Source organism: Pagrus pagrus (assembly GCF_965226575.1).
Source record: "Pagrus pagrus genome assembly, chromosome: 23".
NCBI lineage: Eukaryota > Metazoa > Chordata > Actinopteri > Spariformes > Sparidae > Pagrus > Pagrus pagrus.
This window is the reverse complement of record NC_140205.1, coordinates 7,113,580-7,140,783: the sequence shown is the minus strand read 5'-3', so window position 1 is coordinate 7,140,783 and position 27,204 is coordinate 7,113,580. Positions and strand designations below refer to the sequence as shown.

At 43.2% G+C, this 27,204-nt stretch overlaps 2 protein-coding genes across 2 annotated transcripts; one reads left to right on the top strand and one right to left on the bottom strand.

Annotated features, from left to right (window-relative positions):
- The first annotated feature begins 224 nt into the window (after window positions 1–224).
- gnptab (N-acetylglucosamine-1-phosphate transferase subunits alpha and beta) lies at window positions 225–17,806 on the top strand. Its single transcript, XM_084346493.1, has 21 exons — window positions 225–528; window positions 1,117–1,202; window positions 1,556–1,675; window positions 2,110–2,160; window positions 3,463–3,665; window positions 4,810–4,874; window positions 5,050–5,184; window positions 9,975–10,136; window positions 10,253–10,432; window positions 10,652–10,822; window positions 10,962–11,085; window positions 11,170–11,385; window positions 11,659–12,710; window positions 12,790–12,989; window positions 13,061–13,280; window positions 13,386–13,499; window positions 13,588–13,673; window positions 13,759–13,857; window positions 13,946–14,113; window positions 15,138–15,228; window positions 16,307–17,806. Exons 1-21 carry the CDS (start codon window positions 367–369, stop codon window positions 16,376–16,378), a joined length of 3,777 nt encoding a protein of 1,258 aa, XP_084202619.1. The 5' UTR covers window positions 225–366; the 3' UTR covers window positions 16,379–17,806.
- A 206-nt stretch (window positions 17,807–18,012) lies between these two features.
- On the bottom strand, window positions 18,013–26,504 carry chpt1 (choline phosphotransferase 1). The gene is made up of 8 exons (XM_084346494.1): window positions 26,068–26,504; window positions 23,856–24,003; window positions 23,591–23,732; window positions 22,689–22,773; window positions 22,116–22,247; window positions 21,868–22,026; window positions 21,237–21,362; window positions 18,013–19,647 (listed from the first exon to the last, which is right to left on the bottom strand). Exons 1-8 carry the CDS (start codon window positions 26,305–26,307, stop codon window positions 19,531–19,533), a joined length of 1,149 nt encoding a protein of 382 aa, XP_084202620.1. The 5' UTR covers window positions 26,308–26,504; the 3' UTR covers window positions 18,013–19,530.
- Window positions 26,505–27,204: the final 700 nt, after the last annotated feature.

Below are 27,204 nucleotides of genomic sequence, written 5' to 3'. Positions count from 1 at the left end.
TAGTTACAATATATAAAACTCAATTAATAAAGACCATGATCACTTGGGCCCTTGAGATAGTGCCTAGAAACATTAGGCCCGCCATTTCGGTACCATTTATACAAGTGGACCATGTATTTATGGGAGCGAGTGACCCTGAATGCACCACGGACCCTGCTCCTGTCCACCAGAGGGCGACAACGACCTCGAAGCCGAAGAAGCAGCGGGGCGGCAGCAGCGTCACCGCCGCCGAAGAAGAAGCGTGAAATCTATGGTTGTCATGTGTCATGCAGTCTGGCTGGTGGTCAGCTGACAGATCCGGGTCGCCTGTAATGTTTACTTTCTTTGTTTAGTGCGTTAACCTGCGTGTTTATTTTTTCTGAATGAATGCAGCGCTATGCTTCGCCGAGGAGAACAATGGTAGTCGTGAACTCGGTGCTCAAGCTGTTGCAGAGGCAGACGTACACCTGTCTGTCCCACCGATATGGACTCTACCTCTGCTTCGGGGGGCTCGTCCTCATGATAGTTTCCGCCTTTCAGTTTGGAGAGGTGATGTTCTTCTATTTTCATAACTCCTGACGCCAGCTGGTTGTTAGTTTTGTTGTGTTCGCTAACGTACGCTAGTTGCTTGACCGCATTCTGTTGTAATAGTCAGTCCAACCAGATTCCACTCAAGAAATCGGCTGTTTTGAGCGATCTAGCTTCTTAGCAAAACTGTGTATATTTTGATCTTAAACTGATGCGTTTTAAGAGTCGTTATGGTGTTCGTGCTAATTCGGCTTAAAAATAAAACACTTAATTTTACGTATTTTAAGGTAAATCTCAAATTTCGCTCTCAAAGAGCGCACTCCCGTGGCTTGCTAACTGACAGCCTTTCACTTGGTAAATTCACAGTTTTGGTTAATTAAGATTTGTGAATATCACCCAAAGCGTTCTGCTGTGATATCTGAATATTTATATGTCTCAGTGTACAGTTTATCTACCTGTACAGGCGATTCGTGACAAAGGAAACTGCCCTATTTTTTGAGTGTGGGCTGGTGTGGCCTTGACTGTGGGAAATTTGGGAGGGAGTAACATATGGACCTACTTCTCCTGGAGGGTTGTTGTCTCATCTAGTGCCCCATCTTGTCTTTACAGGTGGTGGTGGAGTGGAGCCGGGACCAGTATCATGTGCTCTTTGACTCCTACAGAGACAATGTGGGTGGGAAATCATTCCAAAGCAGGTAAGAAAAATAGAGATTAATGTTTCCAAAGAAGGAAACCTTGAACTCATCACAATGAATTTCACTGTCGTGTCACTCCTGCACCCATAAAGCAGACTACCTTTTGTCTTCGCACTTACACAAAAAAGTGTGCAAACCCTGAGCCTACTCCCTGCAAAAATCCTCTTTCATGCCGCTTGAGACTGTTTGTACCCTTCCCTTGAAATAAATCTGAAAGTACTGGAGGAGGTGTAACCATGCATGACTAAAAAACAAATTCACTGTGCGCCGAGGAGAGGAAACAGGGTCACGGCTCTGCAGTTTGAGGACTTTGAGGACTGTCTAGAGTGATATGAGTGTGTTTCTTTTTGCAGGCTCTGTCTGCCCATGCCTATTGATGTGGTGTACACATGGGTGAACGGCACCGACGTGGCTCTGCTGAAGGAACTGAAGACGGTCAAAGAGCAAATGGAGGAGGAACAGAGAGCTCTGAGGTAGCTGTGGCTCTGCTGTCTGTGCAGACATAGAGGTGTAGTGAAGCTTAGGCTGCAACACACGACTGCAATCAAGTATAAACCTTTTATTTTACTGCGGGAAGCGTCATAGGATGCAAACACACTCAAGTGCCTTTAGTTTCTCACCTGAATGCAGCCAGAATTAGCACACACGCTTAGTATAATTTCAGTCTGATTGGCTTATTCAGACATTGCCTCAGAGGAAGAGGGAGTCTTAGATCAAAGGTCAGAATATCTCTGAGGAGAAAGTTTAATTAGTGCCTGATCTTGTCTTCCCCTCTCAGCTTTCATCATGAAAATAAAGGTTGAAATCGTAAAGTTATTGTGTTGATTGGCTTCTGCTGTACTCTGTAAACACTGCTGTGATGTACACTGTTGGAAATAATGTGAATCCACTGTTTTGTTGCACACAGGGAACGCCTGGGGAAAAATGCAAGTGAGACAACCGAAGTGCCAAAAGACAGGTGAGCTTGAAGATACTGTATGTTGATACAGTATGTGATGGTCCTCGTGGGTCATACAGTTTAAACACACCTCTGAATTTTGATATATATAGACTCAGTTGCAGCTTTATATTATCAGTGAATGTGTTTGGAGCACAAAGGGACTACAAGGTTTAATATTGCTGTGCAGGCCTCTGTTGTGTAATAATGACTTGTTGTCTCTGGTATCTTGAAAACCATATGCAAATCAATAATTTCCATTTTGAACTCGTGCATTGATTTGGGACATTGCCCTCAAAGGCTGTAATCCAGGAATAGAAATAAAAGGGATGAGTAAAGATGTAAATCATCTCATTGTATAAACGCTGCCTGGCCACTTTATTAGGTACACCTTTATGACCTGAAACAATCCAGCTCTGCCACAACATCTGCATTGACAGAGATTATAATGACCAGTTTATGAGGCTTGCTCATGTGAGTAGATGGGTTTGGCCAAAATAAGAGACATCTCTTGATTAAATGCAGTTCAGTTCAACACCACTACTAACTGCAACCTTTTATTTGATTTTGAACAAGGAAACAAATATCATTAGCAGTAGATTTTACCATTAAAGTAAACACTGAGTGTGTATGGCCACATTACCCAACCTCCTACTTTACTATATGATTAAGGCTGTTTTTAAAGGTTATTCTCAGGCCTTTCAGAACAATGAGAAATGACAGTTAAGTGACGATGAAAGAGCATTGTTAGAACATTGAGTGTGATGTTGAAATAGGAAGTTTGAGGTGGGTTAAACCACAAAGGGATATAACTCAATCGTAGATCAGTCAGGAAGAGAAATTGAGTTTTATCAGATGGAGGTTAAGCATTGCTGGCAACTGATTGTTCTGTAGTTATAGTGAAGATGCAAGAAAATCTAAATCTCAAAAAAATAGCTGGGATTGTTTTTGTAGAAATAACTTCCTGGTGGCTTGAGTGAAAGTCCTTTTAGATTTTTCACTGAGCCACTTTAGTGTGATGCTCGCACATCAAGCTGAAGATTTGACTTTAGGGTCAGCGTTTCCTGTGTTCACCACCAAATATGAAGCTGGCAAACGAGGCCCCTCGTTCCTGTCCTCCCCCTCCTTGTTTCGATCAAGATTGAAAGACCATCTGTGAGTTTTAACCGCAGACACAAAGAGCCACTCGATGCAACAGAGGCAGCCGTTTGCTGAATGTGTGAACTTGACTCATTTCATGCATATGTCTGAACCACAAAGTTGCGGGAAGTGGTCTTCTAAGGGGCGATGCATTCAGTTAAGTATTTTTTCTTTTTCTTTTAGTGTAAAGCCAGAATGCCTGCTGTCCCACTGCATCATAGCGCCCATGCTGGCACTGGACCCCGCTCTGCCAGCCAATGTTACACTCAAAGACCTGCCGACGCTCTCGCCCTCCTTCTCCGCTGCCAAAGAGCTGCTGCTGATGAACAAACCCTTCCACCCGTCCACCACCGCCTCTGTGGTTGTCTTCCACTCGCAGGCTGACGGTAAACACACACAAGAATCCAGAAATACAGACAATTTCTTGCGACAGACGAGGGCACAATTTGGCAGGAAACGATGCTCCCGACGTGATTCCAAGCAGCATGTGAGCGATTAGACCACGGAGCGGTGTGATAACTGAACCCAGCTGGTATTTTATCACAAAGATATGAAATATTGTTTACAGTGCAGAAGATGATATTTGAAGTTTGATTAATGAGTAACCAACATGAACACGCTGTGTTTCTGTAATATTCACACATAAAAATGGAGGAAGAAAATCAGAGCAAAAGACAGAGATCCAATGTGACATGTGACCTGTGCATGCAAAGGCAACACATGTAAAATAAAAGTGCCTTTGTATTTCTGCTGCGTCACCAGAATTGAAGGCATGACCTTGACACACACATGATTAACCTTTTGAAATGACTGTGCACAAGTAGTTGTCATGGAGCTGTTGTGCAGGCCCAGCCTCAGCAGCAGTCACTGACATTGTGGTTTTGCAGGACGCATCACGTCCGTTTATGTTCATGTTTATGTTTAAAGTCCTTCTAACTCAGTGGAATATCACACTTCTTTCAGGCACAACTGTCTGTGTGACACCCACACAACAGGGGTGACAAATAGGAACATTTTTCCACCCCTGTATGAGTCATCAGATCATAACAACCATCTTGTTATTGACTGGAAGCCATCTGATGTTGCTCAGTTGATTTTTTACAATCAAATATTTTACGTACACAACAATAAATGACCGGAGAACTAATTTGGAAAGATTAGCTAAAAATACAGAGTATGCCACAGGGAGATTTTGTCATACTGGGATATCAAGAAAGGTTTTTATCAGCATGTGAAAAAAAATGTCCCACATCTTCTTCAAGTCGGCAGATGACTTTCTAATTTTAACTAAGTAGAACGCGTCTCTCTCACATCAAACAAAGGTGGGTAGCAGGAGCAGGTTGAGGCAGATTATTTAAACATTCATTCTGAGTCCTGGTTTTTTAAATCGAGTGTATATTTTGTATATTTGTAACACTGGGGAGATACGAGTGTTTCTGTAGTCGCTCTTCTTTGTTAAACCCCCAAGTTTTCAGTTGCAAGTGTGTGTGAAAGAGGAAACTCTAACCTTATTCACTGTTATTTTTACAGCTGATAAAGCCTATACAGATGTGTCTAAAGAAGACCAGAAGTTCTCTGCGTCCAGATGTTACCTGGTGAGTTTTAGCTGTATGAAAATCTGGATGATTTAACACTAATCCTCACTGTATCCTCCTGTCGTCTTTGTGCATGTAAATTACGCAGCCCTCAATGACAGATCGGAGTCATCAAACATCAGAAGGTGTTTTTATGCAACAGTATAATCTTCTTTTGTTGCTGTGTGTTTTGCAGACGACAGACAAGGAGGCTCCAGGACTGATCCGCATGCAGTCCTTAGCATATCTGAGCGGCTTCCCTGCCACCTATAAGGAAACGGAGCAGCTGAGAGTCAAACTGCCCTCTGTCATCACCAGCAAGATCAAACAGGTAAAACTGACATAAATCAGTACTTATTATTACTCGGGATGTCCCAGAGCAAGTTGTTTTGGCCCCATTCCCTCTTGAAGTTCTTCAATATTATATCAAATCCAATCCAATAACTATATTTAATGAGTATACAGGATACTTTTATTTTGAAATCACTCTTTTGTTCTTGTTTATTACATCTGCTGCATTTTGGTAAAACTGGAATAAATAAGAACACATTGTTAGACATCTACGAACCTTTTAACTTCTACTTTTCTTGTCGATTTGTAACATTAAAGTAAGATTAAAACTCCTTGATGCATTTTTTCCCCAAAAATCAACCAGGGACACATGCTGAAAATTCACTACTGTACATGTACTGTAGGGTCGCTGATAAGGAGGAAATTACAGTTTGAAAGCAGCAGGTGGCAGAGTTGCACACTCGATAAATGTTCAGTCATGACCTTTTTATCTTTCTTAGACAAATTGTATGACTTGATGTGGAGACTGTGCATCATTCTCTAAAGTTTTGGAAGTGTGTCAGAGACGAGGTGAAACTTTACTGTCCTGATTTTGCCACCAGATGTCACCCTCACAGCGTCCTATCACAGTGCTGAAGCATGTTGGTGCATCATGATCATTATCAGACATAAACTGTATATTTGTGTGTGCAGAAATTAAGATCTTTTTATACATCGTAGCAGCGTAATCTAAGAAAAGACTAAATGTCAAATCCTCCTTGGAGAAGAGGTCCTGCTTAATATGGGCTTTTTCTATTTTAATCTGTTATGTTGTGGTGCGGATAAAGGGCCTCTGTTTAGCCTCAGTGGCTGGCGGCTTGTGTATCTAATAATTTTCTCTAATCAGGAGTCTGCTTTATATTTTGAGAGGGGAGGAATGCCACTAACGAGCGCGGATTACTCTGAAATAATCAAAGAAAACAAAACAGCGCGGCCTGGAGAGGAGTGACCCTGTCACACCAGCAGACGGGCAGGACAGGCATGAGTCAACCGTTTGTCCCTTCTTCCGATAATGAACTCACATGGCTGATTAAGTATTAATGGGTGACTGATTAGATAACATCTTTTATAACTGTCGTTTATACTAAATGCAAAACAGAGCGGTTATACAACAGCTTTACACCACTGGACTCTCCAGAACTTTATAGACAAAACGGTCAATTCAGAAAATTATCAGCATGGTAATTCATAATGAAAATAACAGTTTGTTGCAGCTCTACTGTATTTAAACATAATATAAAAATGTTGTATTATAAATACAGTGATTGGAGCTGCAGTGTGTCTTTGCACTGTAGCAAAGGGAAATTGCATATGTTACAATTGCTCCTTCAAGAATAGAAAATAGTACTAAAAAATTAAGTACTGAAATATAAAAATAACTTTAAACAAAATATGTACATAAAACTGTAACATGTGACAACTTTGTATATATATTTATATACTGTTATATATTTACACATCTAAACATCTAGTACTAATGGAGATGTAATACATGTCTGGTAAGACACTTTGTAGATATTTAATGAGTATTAATGTAATGTGTAGTAACTGACCATGATTAACAGTATCAATAATTGCTACGACAACATCTAACTACCCCAGAGATGAGCCCAGATATCAGGTATTAGATAAAACCCAATCATGAAAAAAGTACATGCAGCTTATGTTGAGAAATCCTCCATGGGGTTAGTTTTGAATCATTTAAACATCTTCAAGGTTTTTGGGGTTTACTTTGTTTGCAAATGCTGATTTATCCATGAAAACACAGCTTGATAATCCTCGTAACAACCGGCAAAGAGTTGGATAGAGTTGGCTTTGAAAAAACAATAATATAACATGTTTTTTCCCCTTATTCTTTAAGTTTTGAAGTAAGTTTTTCTCCCATGAACGGCACAAAAGAAGATCATAATTATTAACAAATATATTTCTTTGTTTCTTCTGAAAATGATACTTTCTCATAATCCGCTTTTCTTGAGGTATATCTAAAGCTTATATCTAAAATTTACGGATTATTAACAAGCATGTATTATGTATTATGTCTGTGAGCACAAACAGGTGAGGCAGCAGCGTCTGTGAACCTCCAGGGAGTCAGAATCACTGTAACTCTGTATGTGACGATATGTAGGTTAACAGTGCTCAACCAACATGTCGTTATCAAACCCAGTTGTCCCATCATTCCCTGCATCGCTCTCCAGGTTCGCCTGACGGGTCATGTGATAATAGCCAGCGGCATTCAGGCTGTAACCTTAGCTGGCGGTGCGGGGGTTAACTGTAGAACAACTGTTAGGAGTGGCGCGGCGCCAGCCAGCACGCCGAGAGGTCGCAAGGATTGTACTGACCTTCCCTGCACTCTCCGGACACACCCTGTCATCGCTCATGTGTTTGTTCGTTCCTGGTTTTACCTATTTGGAGTCCAGTTTTTTATCTTTAATGACTGGGACGAGCTGGTAGAGGTGTCACACAGAGTCCAGGAAAGAGGATGGAAAGTGTGTGTGGCGTTAAGGGCCGGAGGGATTCTAGGTACACGGGCCGCCACACAATGCACAGTATTTAAAAGGTGTTTCCTGGTGTCGCCGGGCCGATTCTGTGAAAGAGGGATGATGTGCATAGTGCGGAGGGAGAGGTTCAGCGGTGAGAGTCTGCCGGTATTTATAGCTGGTGTTAGACCGAGTGCTATGGTGATGAAAGCTGCCCCACGGCCCCGATCATCTGCCCCCTGTGCTGTTGCCCGTCGAGTCCTGCCCCCGCTGTTTGTGTACGGGCCTGCTGATACGTTTGTGTTGGTGTGTATTTCTGTGTTTTGAGGAGCTGCTGTTGTCCACATGGTGTCTCACCTCCTCTAAGAAGCGAAAGGTTTTATTTCTCAAACTATATGTGCTGTGTGAAAAAAGCTGGTGTGCAATTTTTCAGATTATAAAACTCAAAGTGCAAATGTGCGGGGCATCTGAAAGCTTGGCCTCCGTATAGACGTGATGACACGACCTATAAAACCTCTGTGCATTATGGTGCTATGGTTATTTACATATTGTTTCAGGATCATCTGTCGGTCACTTGCCAGTTTCCTCGACTCAGCAGGTGATGCAGGGCGACGCTGCCTCGGCTCAGATGTAGCAGTCGGTTGCGCCGCACGCCACTTCTGCTCGCAAGCATCACTCACCACAGGGCTAATTGGTTTACTCAGAGTGTCAATTAAAGTTTTTTTAGACTAATTAAATTTTATGATGCTCTCACAGTTATCATAGTTTATAAAGTGTTGAGAATAAAATGGATACTGTGGTGAGGAATCGTTTCAGCTGCTGCCTGGGGGACATGGCAGTACGCTGATGAACCCCCTGAGTGTCGATATTAAATTTCACCCAAAGTACATACAACAACTCATCCTACTCTTCGTCCAAATGAGACAAGAAGCAGCCACATTTAAACCCGGCTGTCCACACCAGATCAAGGCAGGATGTAGCAGCAAAACCGAAGAAAATACAGAATAAATTACCTCTGCGTGGGTTGGTTAGTTGCTGGGTTGGTTGATAGATAGGCTGGTTGGTTGGTTAGTCGGTTGGTTGGTGGGTTAGTTGATGGGTGGGTTGGTGGATTGGTTGGTTAGTTAGTTGCTAGGTTAGTTGGTTGATTGGTTGGTGGCTCACTTGATTGGTTGGTGGGTCGCTTGGTTGGCAGCACATCCTCACATCTGAGAAGCTAGAATTAAAAAACGTCAGTCGATAAATGATTAAGTATAAAAAGTTGTCACTGGTTGAGAAAAATAGTTGATCAACTATTATATCTTAGTTGAATTTAATTATCATTGTGACTCAGTATATAATAATGTTTATGTGCCACGTGTTCATAATATTGTTGACACTTGCCAGGCAGGCATGTGCCTGTGCGAGGCCACCACACACTTCAGCTCTGTGAGCGTGTGTTAGAGCATTATCAGGACTATAAAGAGAGCTATAATAAAGACGGCAACGTGATCCAGGGCTCGCTGTCTCCTGGCTGCTCCCCGCCAGGTTTATAAGACACAGCTAATCCTCGTCGCCTAAAAACAGAAGCAGAGAAAATCAAACGAGTCGAGGGAGAGCACGAGTTCAGGAGAGATGTTTGGGTTCAGTTCAGGATGATGGAGGGAGACGGGGTGAATGTTCACAGTTTGAGAGATGAGAAAGGCTCTTTTGAAATGGGTAATGCCAGGGGAATCTCCCCCTCACATGCATCACACACACACACACGTAGCACACACACACACGCAGCACACACACACGCAGAGTCCTCCGATGCCTCACGTAGCTCTCTCGAGATCACACAGAGAGCCACAGCCACGTGACCCCCATGGAGAAGAGATGACATCACAGAATTTTCCGTACACACACACACACACACACACACACACACACACACACACACACACACACACACACAGCCAGCAGATGCCTCCACACTGGCATCATAGCTGCTTTGGTTTGTACCTCTACAGCTGCAGGGTCAGAGGTCACACTGCATTTTGTCGTTTCCATCAGAAATCCGTCCGTCTGTCTTTATTATAGACTGAAGGTCTTTGTCACAAGCCTGGCAGCACTGAGGCTGAACTATGTCTCTAAACATGTGACTTCAACTCTGAGGAACTGCTGTTTGGATGTTCCCACAGTGGATGAGGTGACTTTTGTTTTTGTTTTGTCTTTTTGGCTTAACGGGGCACATCGCACATTTTTACCTTTGACAGTCAAGATGAATCCCATGTGTCCCACTGTGTCTTCTAAGCAACTAACACCTTCCTGCTTTTGTTTATGTGTCCCACAGTTTGAGTTGTACTCTGAGGCCAGCATCGCCCTGCTCCACCTGAATACCCCGCAAGATTTCACTGATCTGACCCAGCAGGCTAAGAAGAACCTGACCCTGGACGGAAAAGAGTTAACCATCAGTCCTGGCTACTTATTCTGGGACCTCACCGCCATCTCACAGGTGTGACTAGTCCTCCTGATCTTTCATCATTATTTAACCATGTATATATAAGAAGTAGATTGTAGAAGAGCTGATGTATGCCCAAATTTAATGGGTTTTTCCACTGTTCTCTCCAGTCCAAACAGGATGAAGATGTGTCAGCCAGCCGATTCGAGGACAATGAGGAGCTCCGCTATTCGCTGCGCTCCGTGGAGAGACACGCCCCCTGGGTGCGACACATCTTCATCGTCACCAATGGGCAGATTCCTTCCTGGCTCAACCTGGACAACCCCAGAGTTACAGTTGTCACACATTTGGTAAATTTTAAGCCTCGACCTCTTCCACACTGCACTGCACTTTGGGTGTTCAGCCTATTTTTACAGACTCTAAAACTAAAAACTTAATGGAAATACACCAAAACAATTACAGAACTTCTTCCTAACAAATGTATTTTTGTCATCTTGGAAAGTACCTGACCTGAACAACCCTGGTGAAAAATAATGGTACAATTGTATTTGTTTTACTTTGTCTTCCAGGATATCTTCCAGAACCACACCCACCTTCCCACGTTCAGCTCTCCTGCCATTGAGACCCACATCCACCGCATCCCAGGGCTCTCCCAAAAGTTCATTTACCTCAATGATGATGTCATGTTTGGCAAAGACGTGTGGCCAGATGACTTCTACAGCCACTCGAAAGGACAGAAGGTGCAAACCCTTACTTCATTTTGAATTGTTACAGCTTTATATATTATATTTTATTTTTTAGGATTGTTAGCCTATTTGATTAAACCGCTTTTTAAGCCACAAACTGGCCTTTAATCTTTTTTTTTTTGTTTCCCTGCAGGTATATCTCACCTGGCCTGTTCCCAACTGTGCAGAGGGCTGCCCAGGATCTTGGATCAAAGATGGGTACTGCGACAAAGCCTGCAACAACTCTGCCTGTGACTGGGACGGAGGAGACTGCTTCGGTAAACAGATCAGCACCATCATGTCTCCTCTAAAGATAAACCTATTTCAATCACGTCTAATGTGGTGTTACTTTTCTCTGACAGGTGCAGCAGGGAACAGTCGGTTCGCGGCTGGGGTCGGTGGAGGTGGACCCGGTGGAGCCGGTGGACAGGTGTGGCAGTTCGCAGGTGGTCTCGGGGGTATCGGGGGGACGTCCTACTGTAATCAAGGCTGTGCCAACTCCTGGCTGGCAGACAAGTTCTGTGACCAAGCCTGCAACGTGCTCTCCTGTGGTTATGATGTGGGAGACTGTGGCCAAGGTGAGTTTGATGAAAATAAATACTATGTTGATATTAGCAGGCCACAGTTGCTTTGTAACGATAACACAAGTCTGGGGATATGCTATTCTATTTTTATTATTGTCAACATATTCAAGACCAAAAACACAAACACTGTCTGTATATCCAAAACCTGATTTACAGTAGACTGTATGATTATTCCTCTGTGCAATAGACCTCCACTGTTTCCCAAAAACAAGGGCTGCATCATTATTACTATATTATTAGAAACACCATGTATTCTTTCTGTTGTAGAGCACTTTGGCGAGCTGTACCATGTGACCCTGCTGAGGAATCAGACCCTGTACACCCTCCCGCTAGGCGAAATCAGGCCTTATTTCAGCTTCAGCAGACTGGCTCGCAGAGTCTCCGAGGCCCACGTCAGCGACAACGTGGCAGTTCGCCACACCTCTGTCGCCAACAAGTGGAAGACCATCCACCTGCTGCTCCATCCTGGCCACAACGCCACCCAGATCCAGTACAATCTGACTTTCCAGAGAGATGACGACACAGAGTTCACGATGAGCTTCAGCGTAGCCGTCGACACCCGTGAGGTTCCTCATGTTAACGTGTCCCAGGCTGGAACGGCAGGTAAAGAGCCGAAGCCGACCCTGACCCCAGAGCCGCCGTTCCCGTTCTCGGATATTCCTGAGGACAAACAGGGTCCTAAGGTCCAGAAGAAGCAGCCTGGTGAACCTCAGGATGTCATCGAGGTTCCTGCGCTGAATGTGTCGCTTCTACCTGCTGATTTGCAGAATGAGCTGCAGAAGCTGGAGGAGAAGCTTCTGATTGGTGACATTACAATTAAGGGTTATAACTTCACAAAGGCTGAACTTCTAAAGTCTTACAAGACACTGGCTCAAGAGCAGCATGTCATGAATTCAAATCCAGCTAATGAGGGTGCAGCGAAGGTCCAGGGAAAGCCTTATAAAGACTTGGAGGGAGAGCATGTGGAGGGAAAACCAGCTGTGGAAGAGAAAGCTGGAAATATCCAGAAAAACCAAAACTCAAAAGACGTGGCTGTGCAGCATAAACCCGTCACTCCTCTCATCCCAGTCCACATTGATGATAAGCCTAAGGAAGACTTTGTAACTCCAAAACATTTTAATCTGAATGCTGCCATCGAGAGGCCTTTGACTTCCAAACTGCTAAGTAGCATTTCGAAAACCAAGAGCGCTGAGAGTCAGGCAGAACCAGCCGACGCTGCAGGAGGAGCTCCAGTGGGGAGGAGACTCCAGCACTTCATCTCCTCAGACAGAGGCTTCCTGCCGTGGGAGAGGAGGAAATACTTCCAGGAGCTGCTCGAGGTAAGTAGTTGTACCTTCTTCTTCTGTTGTGAAACATCTTAATGTTTTAGATACTGATTGGTTTGCGTTGACTCTACAGGAAGGAGAGCGTCTGCTTAGAGCGTTGTCATATGAGCCTGACGGCGCCGCCACTGGGCGAAAGCTGCAGGACACTTTTGCAGACTCGCTGCGCTACGTCAACAAGCTCCTCAACGGGCAGTTTGGATTCACGTCCCGCAAAGTCCCCGCACACATGCCCCATATGATCGACCGTCTCATCATGCAGGAGCTGCAGGACACGTGAGTGTGTTACAGATTCTTTGTTACGATTCCTGAAGAGACAAAACCTTAAAATCCGCTCTTTTCTTTAGATTCCCAGAAGAGTTCGACAAGACATCAGCTCACCGTGTTCGTCACTCAGAGGACATGCAGTTCGCCTTTTCGTACTTCTACTTCCTGATGAGTGCTCAGCAGCAGCTCAACGTGTCTGACGTGTTCGACGAGATCGACACCGACCACTCGGGTGTCCTCTCCGACCGGGAGATTCGAACTCTCGCCACAAGGATCCACGAGCTGCCACTCAGCCTCCAGGTCGGTTCTAGCTTTGACATATTTTCACCTCTCAGATTATAGTTTACAATAATTCTTGTGAGTTTGAAGTACTTGTGTGCAATACTTCTTTGCTGAATGTTCTAGGACCTGACCGGCCTGGAGCAGATGTTGATAAACTGCTCTAAGACTCTGCCGACTAACCTGACCCAGCTGCACCTGGTGAACCCGACTCAGGAGGCCTACTACGACCCCAGCATGGTGAGCCATACTTGATGTAAACAGAGAAAACTTCTTGTTTCATAAGCTGAAATATTCAACTTGTTGTGTACTTTTTTTAAATCCACAGCCTCCCGTCACAAAAGGCCTCATCCTCCACTGCAAACCCATCACAGAACGGATCCACAAAGCCTTCAGAGACCAGAATAAATACAAGTAAGTTCTTAGCAGTCATACGTCCGACATTGCATTGATTCTCAGATATCCTTCCTTCTTAGCTAACATGTTCTCGGTCGGACAGGTTCGAGATCATGGGCGAGGATGAGATAGCTTTCAAGATGGTGCGGACAAACGTGTCCCACGTGGTCGGCCAGTTAGATGACATTAGGAAAAATCCCAGGTGAGAATGACTGAATAGTGTCATTTTCCAAAGACTTGTTGTTATTGTTAACTGCACTAACATCTGTAATTTCACTAATCGCCAACAGGAAGTTCATCTGTCTGAATGATAACATCGACCACAGCCATAAGGACGCTGCCACGGTGAAAGCTGTCCTCAGAGACTTCTATGAGTCCATGTTCCCACTGCCGTCCCAGTTTGAACTGCCAAGAGAGTATCGCAACAGGTTCCTACACATGGAGGAGCTCCAGGAATGGTAAGATGTGAAGTTTAGGAGATATGTCTATCAGAAACATTTTAATGTTAGTGTGTTGTGTGAATTATTGTAAACAGGGATGAAGGTGCAGATTAGTTTGTTGTGTTCAGGAGCAGCTGTCTGCACACCCAGCTGGTGCTTGTTAAATATTTTTATACATTTTTTTTTTTTTTACCTGACCTGCTAAATCAGGCGCGCTGGTGCGACTAATGAAAATGTTTATTCGCACTTGAAAGACTTTTGGGCGCATGTGCGACCAAAGCAGCTGCACCCCGGAGCCCTGAATGTTCCTCAAGACAAAGGAGACGTCTTCAGCGTGTTTGTTTTGTCTGACCGACCGTCCCAAACATAAAGAGAATCTGTTCACGATTATATAACAGAGAGAAGCGGTAAACGCTCACGTTTTAGGAAGCTAATGTTTGACATCTCTGCCTGATAAGAGTCTTGATTACAATTTCGAGATCATTAAAATAATGTTCTGTCGACAGTTCAAGTACAGATGACCGTAAAGTTATTAATAGTTTAAAAGCCAACAGTCATCAAGCGCTTTTATCCTCCATTGGCCTCGGTGAAGACTCTGTGGCAGTCACCACATGTGACCGAGTGTTGTCAGGTGGGAGCAGTGGGAATCCCTCAGGGGGCTTCAGAGGGTTTTTGTCAGGGTTCCCGCTCCTGTATTCAGGAGGCTTCAGCTGGAGAATGTGAGCCTTTTAAAATTAGACCGAGCCGCTTCAGATCAGACGCTCGCTGCAAGATCCTTGTAAGATCATCACACAGCTGAGCCTCCTCCTCTCCCTCGCTACCTCTCCTGTGTCTGAGAAGGTAAAGTATCAGGCAGATGGCACCTTGTCACCCTGTTGCCCCGCTGCCCTCTGCATACTCCATGTCTTCTTCTCGTTACATCAGCGCATGATTAGCCTCCCCTCGAGGGAGACGTACCCCCTCTGACACTTTGGTCACCCAATCGGGAAACATGTAAGCTCTTTATTTAAAACTAACTGAAGTGTGTTTTTTTCCCCCCCAGGCGAGTGTATCGGGACAAGCTGAAGTTCTGGACGCACTGCGTCCTTGTGACACTTGTCATCTTCACCGTCATGTCCTTCTTCGCTGAACAGGTCAGTGCGTCCACCTCCTCGGACCACTCGTGGTTTATTGGCACGTACACATTAAGACACACACCTCTCTGTTTCCATGATTCACACTCGAGCTATGATTCAGACCTTGGCTACCGAATTCCAGTCGCAGGTGCGTCCGTCTCATGTGTCTCGCTCGTGTGACCCGCTGAGCCAAGACCCGACTTTACAGAAATGAAAGACGCCCGGCAGTCTGCTGTGAAATGCAAGTTGTCTGTCTTTGTTGACTTTGATGACACAATACTTGTATTTAACCTTCCTTGTTGCCAGATAAGTGGGATTTCTAGCTGGAACAACCTCACAAGGAGCACTTTCACGTAACCATGATAGAGTTCTTGGACAACTGTCAAATTCTTCCAATTTGACACTGTACATAGATTAAAACAAATGGCAGGAATTGTTTACAAATACTACTCGTCCGTGTTTGACATTGAGTTGTTATGAGGCACTTCCCTAATCCGCAGGTCTCCAGTTTCTCCTCAGCGAACCTAAAGAAAGGTTAATAGAGGCTTTAACCTTCAGAGAATTTCCCCCACTGTTACCCGTGGGACCAGTGTTCCCAGTTAAGTACATGTCAGACTTGTCCAGTGTCTCTGTCATCACACACAAACAGACTTTGGATGTCTTTTTGGCCCCTGGATGAGCCCTGCTGTCCTGCTGCCCAGGTTATTAAGATGGAGAATGTCAGTCAGCCTTGTTTAGATTGGAGAGATCAAAAGTGTCTTCGGTCCAGAGGGAGGTGATTTTACTCTGCTGGCCTGCTTAGAAGATTATCTTTGCTTTCTTGGGTTACAAAAGTTCTCAGGGGAGTCGGTGTCAAAGTCCTTTTGAGTAGCCAAGTCTTGATTATTGGTCGCCCTTTTGGGAAAAATGCTCATTTTCTTTCTGGTGGAGAGATGAGGAAGATGAGAAAGTCAATATTACTCATATCTGTCAGCAGTCTGTTAGCTTAGCATAAAGACTGGAAAGGAGGGAAACAGCCAGCCCACCAGAAAGTGCATCATTTCTAAGTATTTTGTGTTTCTAAATGTGCCGTCTCCTCTCTCCTTCCTCCCTGCAGCTGATTCTGCTGAAGCGAAAGCTGTTCCCCAGACGCAGAGTGAACAGGGACAGCAACCCTGAGAGAGTGTGACAGGGAGGGACGACTTCCCCGCTCCTCTCCCTTCTTCACCTCAACATCCACCCTTTCTCTCCTGCTCAGTCGAGAGGACAGGAGAGGAGTCAGACCAGGAGACTGGGTGGAAACAGGAAGTCCTTGGGCGCTCGTGTTGCATCAGCGCGGACGGATGAGAGAGACTCGTGTTAGGTGGCGATGAAACATTTGTCAGAAGATGATGGATGGGGCTGGCCGGCGAAAGGAATGGTAGCCAGAATGAAGAAGCCTGTAAATCTTCTTTTCCTCCGCTGGGGGCATCTGAGGCTTCTGTGCAACACAAAACAAAACACTCCCTCCACACTGCACCACCCTCCTCGTGTCCTGCCTTCACCACTCCATTGATGGATGTGCTGTTAACGTGTGAAACATTTTATGGCAGCCGGTCACCTCTCACTGCGTGTGTGTGTGTGTGTGCGTGCAGCAGTCCAGTATACCATAAAACCATGAACTTTAGTGTTTAAAGCTCAAATGATTAGCAGATTAATCGATCAGTCGATGCTTTGATAATCGATTAATCATTTGAGCCACTTCTCAAGGAAAAATGCCAAACATTTGCTTGCACCAACTTCTTAAATGTGGGTATTTTCTGCTTTTCTCTGTTTTTATATCATCGTAAATAATATAATTAGGATTTGGCTTGTTTGAAGTTGTCACCTTTGGACATTTTTCACAGTTTTATAGACAAAAAAATCGGTACGTGCAGCCCTGGTTGTGATTAGCTTTGACTGCTATGGCTTCTTTTTAAAAAATGGAGGAAATCAAACATAGGATGAAGAACATTATTCATATTTAATTGTTGGCTGTTGCATCTTTTTTCTATCGTCTTCAAAAATATGAAAACTTGAAGTGCCTTCGTTGTTCATTCCTGCCTGTTTTAACATTTCTGTCGTTTGTTTTTCTTCACATCACACCCTTATCAACGAGAATGAACGGGATATAGGATAATATGATTATCATTGTTATTGTGGTGCAAATGTAACTGATTGACGGAGCTACATGTCAGTGATACTACAGCTTTCATAGCCACCTGTACGCGTGTCCCTGTGGGACTCAACAGGCTCGCTACTGTCTGAAATTCAGACCCCCTCAGCATGTTGTGTAACTTATTTTGATTGTATTATCGTGACGGTGAGCTCAGTGACTGACGCATCTGATGTGAATGCTGCAGAATGTAAACATATCCTCTGACAATGCTTTCCCTCTGAATGTCAGTTTTACAGAGTTCTATACTATAAAGACAAAAATGGAAGTGACAACTGGAGGCTGTCAGCGTTTTAGTCATGTGATGTACGGGATGTATGGTGGAAGGCGAGATGATGAGTAACGCATCTGGAAATGGGATTTCTCAGATTGCATCAGTTCAGTGGCTCCTCTGACGGAAATAAATGTGATCTGGTTCGGTCATCTTGGTGGTTTTTTTTGTTTTTTGTTTGTACAATTTTGAGGTATTTACAATGTACTTGAGTATTTCTTTTTATTGCTGCCTCATACTTGTACTGTGACAACTAAAGTAATCCATTACTTTGAGATTGTTTTTACACTGTGGTACTGGGTCGTTTACCGAAGGATCCGAGAACTTCTTCCACTACTGACAGTAACGACAAACCCAATGAAAAATATTTTCTTTATTACAATCTTTTCCACTCATATCTGTTAGTACAAAGGTGTTTTACCGTGTTATTATTGAACAGTGCAACATGGTGTTGAAATCAAAGTTGAACATTTCAATGCATAGTTCCAAAGTCCATCGTACATAATGCAAAAAAACATATTTGTAGGACATGCCCCTCTAAAATGTCCATAATCCTGCAGAGGCAGAATCTGAGAGGAAGATCAGTTTATTTCTCCAAACCAAGAATACAACTTTTTTTTTTACCCTTAATTTTCCCTTTTGATCCCAATGAACCTGAACAATGATTCAGTAATAATCAATAATTACAAAATTACTGATAATCCAACAAATCTTCCAGAACTAAATCAATCACTCACCTATACATAATATACATTTGTATATGTGATAAAACTTCATGAGTGAACAGTTTAAAAAAAAACACCTTCCAGTAGCATCGTATTATCACTATTGCTGCATCTGGTTTGATATTTCAGTGGAAAAAAAAGAACGTACAAAGCTGTTTTAAATATTCACAAGTTAAACAGTAATTACAACACAAATATTTAAGGCGTCTTCAGTTGAATTCTGTACAATCACAAATAATTAGCCCTTCAGGGAGAAGAACAGAGAAAGCAGAACGAGTCGTGTGTTAATGCTTCATCAGTCGACGGCGATCTAAAGGCCAAATGTGAGATGGGTTTTTATTTTAACTTCCAGGACTTTAAGGATGAGATGCGTAACAGGCAACAGAAACATTAAGAGAAAGGTGTTTGTAAGAGAGGCCTTGAAGAAAACACTGTCGTCGTTTTTCAGCACTAACACAGACTGTCAACCCTTCCACGTAGCCATACCTGCCAGCCCACATTGCAAACTTCATTGGAAATTATGAGGTTTTAAAGGTCATTTATAAAGTTTTAAATCTGTATTTTCAAGCCCCTGATTCACGTCAGATTCAGTCACATTCATTTTAAAAATAAAAGAAAATGATTAAGGAAACTTTCAACAGGTAATCCATTTAGTTTGGGCATATATCGAAGAGAGCAGTTATGTTTTTGTTCACATATTTAAGCATCTTAAATATACGACAGTCCCGCTCGTTGGACACACGTCAGATTAAAATGTTTTGATATTTGCCCAAGCTATAAAATACCTGCTAAAGAAATTATTTTGGTATTTGAGTTGAGTAAAGAGTGCACTGCTGATACAAAAATCTAAATTTTATTCACATGCACTTAATGTTCAAATTAAAATTATTGGCTGAAACAGCCAACGAGGAAATCCAAGGGAAACTCTTCCCTTCCTGTAATAGATCCATGCTTTTCTTTTCTTTTTTTTTTTTGGTTTGTACTGTTGAAGTTGGTTTAATTTTTCCATCTGATATGAGAGGCAGTTTTTAATCAGAAGTGGTCACTTTGTCCAGGCTGCTGTGGGTCGAGGTCGTCTCCTCGTGGTCGTCTGCTTTCAGGAGCGGGGCGAGATCCGCGTCTCCCCCCGCCTCCTCCCGCCGGGCAAGCCGTCAGTCGCGGTGGGCGTCCCGGGGCGGCGTGATGCTGAAGACTCGGATGCGCAGGTGGGAGGCGATCTGGAGGCACACGCCCGTACAGTAGCGCGATAGATCCAGAAAAGAGAAGACCTGAAGACAGATGGAGTGGATGGAAAAGATATTTACTGTAGTACAACTGCATCAATGGTGATATTTAATTAATGAAGGTGGAGGATCAGGAGCAGCAGTAAAGAACAACATGAGGCAAAGTGAAATGAATAAATCGATACCACTTGAGGTGCTTAGGGCTTTTATAAAGTGCTCTGTTCTTCAGAAACAGAGTACACCGGTTGTGAGGCTCACGGGCCACCTTATTCAGAACCATTTCCTGTTGAACAACCATCAATCCAATAAACCTTAATTGTACACAAACAACCACAGGAAAGCAGCAAAAGCATCAACTGTAGCAGTCATTTTATTTTGACTAAAACTCTTTTTATCCTATTTTATTGTTTTATTTTATGTCATTCTCTGTACTTTCATTTGCCTGATTTTACTCAGTTGTAGTGCTGAATTTCAAATTTCAACTTTTATTTTGAAATTATTAATAAAAACGTTCCTGAACATCAACCAGAGATTTACTGTCATCCACCATGTTTTTGCTTATTCGATGTCAAAGTCACCAAGTTGTGGACCAAGTTGCAGGTTCTACTTGAGGGGGGCGTTCACGTGAATTTACCCATTTGGAAACTCATTCTTCCAACACCACATGAATGCACCATAACTCCACATATTGTTCACTCGAGCATTAGCTGCTCCTCCTGACGCAGAGGACTGCTTTTTTTTTGTCCTAACAAGTACAACTTGTATAGTATAACACACACACCCAGCAAACAAAACCATTTACACCAAACTGTTGGTCAGAAGAAAATACCTGGATGTTGTTGCTGCTCAAAACCTACTGTATTTTTTATTTTGTCTGATGAGAATGTGTGATCAAACAGAGTGGAATTAATGGTGGAAATGGCATCAATAGGCGTGTAAAGCAAGTTTTTATAGCTTCATTGCAGCAGCGCCCATGTTCATCCTTTCATATCAAAGCTGATCACCCTCATTAGAAGCAAGATAACACAGGTCATAAATATGAAAGGAGGGTTTACTTCAAGTCAGTTCATCTGTCTAAAACAAACTGATCTGAACCTTGAACTACAGCTGTAATTACTCCCTGATTAGATGGACAAAATGAAAACCAGCAGAGCTCAGAGTCCCTCAAGCAGGACTAAAAACAACTGTGCTTACGTGTACATGGACTCAATTATTTTTATCCAACAAGCCTCACCTGTCCTACAAGTTTTTAATTGCACGCCTCCACGCCTGGTTCAAGTTAGCTGTTGTGAAAATGTAACAAGGTGTTGGGTGGGTCACGGTGCAGCCTCATGAAGCACTGACGTACAGTTTCTATGACACTACAGTATCCAAACAGCCACAGCGGAGAGCTTTTTACATTAAAATATGTAATTAGATGTAGATTTTCATCAGTTTAATGCCAAAAGGAAACAGGCCAATCTGTCAAAACCTTCTTAACTGCTTACTGATGATAGTAAAATATACGTGATTGATTATATACCACCAAGCGCCGTGATATAATAGTTAAACAGTCGCTCAATTAGTTCATATTGAGGGGTGATAAGTATTTGAGGGCGTGAGAACTGTTGCTAGCATTATAAATGAAATCTTACCATGGCTATCCAGAGAACTATATGCTCATCAATGAAGCTGTTGAAGTACTGGTTGAGGAAGAGGAGGCCGGGGCCGATGAAGGCTGTGTCCGGGAGGTGCAGCTCACTCTTCGTCATGTGTGCGATCTACAGAGACACAGAGGTAAACATGAGAGGAAGAAAACACTGATTAAATACATTCTGTACTGAATTAACCAAAATGCAACCAGAGGAAACGTGAGAAATAACAAGCCTGAAATGGGTTCACACTGATGCAACAACAGGAGCATGATGCAATGAACGTAATGTTAAATATAAATGGTGTTGTGATAATTTATTTAGGTTGATTAAAGTTGAAATCCTTAAACTTTTCATGAAATCAAACCTAGTTTTCGATCAAATTTAGGGTCAGAATGTATCTGTATGTATGTTAAATGTATTTACAGCCTGAAAACTAGCTCTGTATGTATTGCTGCTGCTTTAAATAAAGGGACAGTTCATCCCAAAATCAAAAATACATATTTTGAGTTTTGAAGATATCAGCCACAGAGGCTTCTGCCTTCTCCCGAATAAAATGGAACGAGATTGGACTTGTGGTGCTGGAAGTTGCCACATCAACCAGGACTGAAACCATGAGAGAAGATGAACGTACCACCAGCTTGTTGGAGATCTTTGAGATGACCATGCCGAAGGCGAGCAGGTAAAGACAGGGGTGGTGCTCAAACAGGTGGCTGGATGACTTCTTGAAAATGATGAAGGCGAGGGTGAGGATGAGGCCGATGTGCAAACCGGGACTCAGCACACTGGTGTCCTACACAGACGGCATTATCACAATATGTTAGCAGCTATGAAATATCAGGAAACTTTGTGTCAAGTGTGAAAGTGTGTGTGTCGACTTACAGCCACAGTGGAGCCGTTTTTGCCAACACCTCCGTTCAAAATGACGTGGAAGTAGTTGTAGCAGGAGTAGAGGGCCCCTCCGATGATGCCGAGGATGGGAAAGACGTACAGCTGCAGTCCAAGGATGGGCAGCTACGGAAACACGTGATGGTCAAATTAGTGTGAAGACCTGAAGCATTCTCCTTATAGTAAGAAGAAAGGTGCTAACATGAAAGCTGCAGGCATGCCGAGCGTGATGGGAGGGCAAAGCGAACAACAATGCGGGTGACATCATCAGCTTTTTGAGCCAGATCATGTCCAATAGATGACCTGTTGCCATGGCGTTAGCTACCCATATTTACCTTCTCACTTCCCTCATGTGATGTTAAGTGAAGCCTCCAAAGGCAGCACAGAGTAAAAGTAAAACACAAATTCTATTTAAAGACTAGAAAAACGACTAAAGTCTAGGAACTAATAAGATAATACGTTTGGTGTGAAAACTAGTGGAATACACACTCAAGGTGAAATGAAAGTGTTCCTGTGTTTTTGTCTATCTGTACATGTGACTGTACAAGATATAACATTCTCAGTTACCGTGGTTTGCCATAGGGCCACGCCTCCGAAAGCCGACATCACATACATGATGATGATGGCGATCTGCACCTCTGTCACGTCAATCCTGTGAAGAAATGAACAAGGAAGAGTCAATTTAAGTGACGATATAAAAGGGTTAGCAATATGGCCGTATTGCGAGACGATGGGACCCCGGGCACAGACAGCACATCCAGATCGAAAGAGACACTACCTCTTTGTAGTAATTTTGTCCCCCTTTTTGTTCGTTCTGCGTCTCTTTGTGATTGTTTTGCATCTCTTTGTAGTTGTCGTGTGTCTCTTTGTAGTTGTTTTGTATCTCTTTGTAGTTGTTCTGCGTCTCTTTGTAGTTGTTTTGTATCTCTTTGTAGTTGTCTTGTGTCTCTACGATTGCTTTATGTCCTTTCATAGTTGATTTGTGTCCCTTTGTAGTCGATTTGTGTCTCTTTGTGATACTTTTGTGTCTCTATGTGATACTTTGGTGTCTCTTTGTGATACTTTGGTGTCTCTTTGTAGTTGTTTTGGGTCACAGTCACTTCAAATAGACTAGGAGTGCACAAATGTTTTCCCTAAAGGATCTTCCATACGTATAAAGTGTTTCATTTCACAAAAATATAAGAGCTATTTCTAATTATTAAAAAACACTTTTAGCAATTTCTTTATTTATTTGCTAGAAACATCTGGCGAGCAAACTCTATTGCGAGCCAACTTTGGTCTGTGGGCTCCTCTTTCGGTAGCCCTGAAAATAGACGCTCTGGCCCAGGAACCCCCTGACACCTTATGCCTCTGGACCTTTGCCCAGTAGGTCCGTTTAGCATTCCATTCATGGTTGACAGTTATATAGGAGCAGAACAGCATCTGCATTATTATTAGAAGAAGCTGACACTACTGTATATGTGACTTACAGGCCGAAGCGGAGGGTCCCGGACACGTAGGTCTGCCAGTGGGCGCAGAAGAACATGAACATCCCGATGAAACCACAGAAGAACATCCAGTTATCGTATCTTCCTATTCCACATGAAATGCATGTTCCCACAGCAACAAAGACTGAAGGAAGAAAGAAATCCACAACAGACGAACAAAATGAAATGAAAGCACTTTCCCTGACCCATTAATGTAAAAACAGAGAGTAACATTTTGGGTTCAGTTGTCGAGTGAGCAGTGACGCACCTGTGGAGACGGCATCGCAGCCGTGGTCGAAAAGCTCCCCCAGAGGTGAGCTGGTGTTTGTCCTCCTCGCCTGTTTTCCATCAATGGCATCCAGAGACTGGTAGATGAACAGGCCCAGAGCACTCACAATGAAAGCCCATGATGGAGCCTAGAGGTGGAAAAAAGACTTTATTTAAGGATCCATGCTCACAAGAAGGACCACAGCCTTGTGCTTTGTTGAACAAAAACACACAAAAGAAAACGAAAGTAGAGTCTATTTGTCAATTATTTAACCGAAGAACAGTAATCAGTGACTCTTTATGATTGAAACGACATTCAAAGACGATAGTTGCAGCACTAAAGCAAGAGACAGCTCACTAATTGCAACCGTGTCTACATTTTATTCTGTTATTTATGATACCAATATGACATCTTGTGCAAAAAAAATTAAGATGCTATGCAGTAAATCTTATATAAGAGCTGATGAAGTCTCATTCTACAGTGGATGTGGTCTGAAAACTGTATGCATTTATGCAATAAAACATTAACCCTCTGCATTTTGACTGACTGACCGTGCTGAGAAGAGGCAAAATTATTGTAAGGCGATGGAAGCCAGTCAGTCTTTCATTATTTCGCTACTGGATTGAACTCAACGTAGAAAGTTATGAACAGAACTGTTGCGATTAGAAACTGGACTTAAGTGCGTCACTATCCAAACACACCATATGCATCTTTTTGCACTTAAAGTATGAAGAAGGAGAGAGATTCCAGCTGACTGGTGTGGCTCAGTTCCTCTTACTAGGTTGGAGGTTGTAGACCATCTGGACTCTAGAGCCAGCCAACTGTGTGTTTACCACTACAGTGTGTGAGTTTGTGTGTGTGTGTGTGTGTGTGTGTGTGTGTGTGTGTGTGTGTGTGTGTGTGTGTGTGTGAGTGTGTGAGGGAGGGAGACAAAGATAGTCTTGTGTTTTCAGAGAGATCAAGAATCCCATGCTGTCCTAAATATTCAGAGACCCTGCTGTTTCCCTCAGTCCGTCTCCTAAATGCCTCGTGGACTGGTGGAGACAGGGGCTGCTTGTTTAGGGTTATCACAAAGGTCGCTGGGGGGGGCGGGGGAACGACTCTTCAATATGCGTTTGTTTGCACAGGGAGGGAACTTTAATACCTTCACAGTCCACGAAGAAGAGGGCACAAAGGCCAGGTTTGCCTCAATTCTTACTAATGAATAGGGGCAAGTGAAACGTCTTTGCACTCGTGGAATTTGACAGTATCAGCAGGGTGCATGGACTGTGGACTTTGATGCAAGGTTTTCTTAGCAGGACTGGACAGAATCTGATAACCACACACACCTATGCATTTCCTGCTTGAGCCAGTGCACCGCAGTGAACCTGGTGACTCAAGTTAAGTGGATCATAGGTCAACTGTGGTGCAAGGCCTGTCACTGTAGTGGTAGAGGTCTTTGGAGTGTGTGACGGAGTTGGATCTGGAGCCTTTTCACAGAAACTGAGTCATCAAAACAGTTTGTTTGTTGTTGTTGTGTAAGCATTAATGTTAACCCCTGCTATTTCTAATGATTCAGCAGTGTTAGCCTCCTCTATTGTAGTAAACTGAACAACAGAACCATTTTCCTTCAAAATGCTGTGTTTCGCCATCAACAACACCACATCACGTGAGCCTGGCCAGACAACAACACGTAAAAACTGTAAACTTTCCAAGAGCGTGGCGATGTCACGACTCTTCCGATCAAAATCTGACAATTTAAAGCGTCCTTGCTTGTGTTGGCTGATTTAAACGTAACACCTTATGATTTATGATCTTTAAATAATAACCTGAAGACAGTCTCAAATTCGGCGTACATAAATCAGTGCATACTTCCATAAAACGTCAAGTTCCCGAGGTGATTTTGTTTGACTTTGCCCGAATCTCCTGTTACAGCACACTGTGACTGTGGGCGCTAGCAAACAGCGCGACCACATTAATGAAGTGGACATGTTATTAAAAATATTAGCAGCTGTGATGCTCATATGTATGCCGAATTAACAAGTAGACTCTGCTCATTCAGCAGACACCTTTAACTATGGCTATGGAGCTGGTGAAGTTGGGACAAGTGGCCACGCAACTTTAACTTACGCAATTTCTGAATGCAGGATTCACGTTCCTTCCATACCAGAGAAGGGCACGTAATTGGGGATAGTCTCCGTGTAGAAACTTTAGCCAAGGTCGCTTTACTCACCTCCTCCGTTGCCGTGGGACAATAATACACAAGCACCACCGTGGAGAGAATATTGACCAGCAGTCCAACTATGGTCAGAGTGTTTGGTGCGATCCATGTCGGGATTTGTTGGACGAGCCAGTTCCAGTAGATCTGACACGGTGGCTCAAACAGGGACCGACCAGAGGCGCTGTATTTATGCTCCTCCAACCGCTTGAGTTGAGCGGGTGACAGCGGCTCCGGCCACGGGAAATGTGGCATTGTTTTTCTGCCTCGTCACTCCTCAAATTACGGTAACAAAACTTCCCAATAATCCCAGGTGGTGGCTCAAGCGGGGCTATCTTCTCTCGGCCGCCTCCAAAATACAGCAGCTCATTTGGCACTTATAGCTAGGTGACTAGACGAGGCCATTTCCACAGCGGAACCATGAGACGTCGATAGCCTGTACGTTTCTGATCGACTTGCGTCTCGGCAGGAAGCGACGGACCGGAAGGGAATGATATGGCCGCGTACCGGGAAGTTTAAATACAAAAAAAAAAAAAAAAGGTACATTCGTGGGAATTACGATATTGTTTAATCCTCAAATCTGCTTTATTAAAGCATATAAACTATCGTGACTGTGTTGTGGCGATATGAAGCCAGGTACAGCAATGACAGGACAGTTATATCTGGGATTTAGTTTTAAAATTGGTCAGTTTGTACGTAAAAAAGCAAAATATAACTACAAAGATGGTATCATATTTGAATGACAGCTATAGTAAAATTTTTAAAAAAAATGAAATTGAATTTCACTTATTCTGCTATAGTTGTATATTTAGGTCAAAGATGTGGTCAAGGCCATAGCAAGAAATACCAAGGTCGTGGGTGCCCCCAGTAAGCCCCCCACCCCACTGAACATTGTTAACAGGTATCTAATTTGGGATATGTCCTTTTAATTTTTTTTATATTATTTGACCTTTTAAATTGTATTTAGTTAACTGTTACTCCCTCCATCAATGAGGTTGTGTTTTTTTTGTGTCCATTTGTCAGTTGGTTTGTCAGCAGGTTTACGCAAAAAATACCTAACAGATTTTTACGAAACTTGGATAGAGGATGTGTCTAGGCCATAATCAGGAGTTGTCTCTTACTTTCTTTAACATTGCTCAATTGGACCTTTTG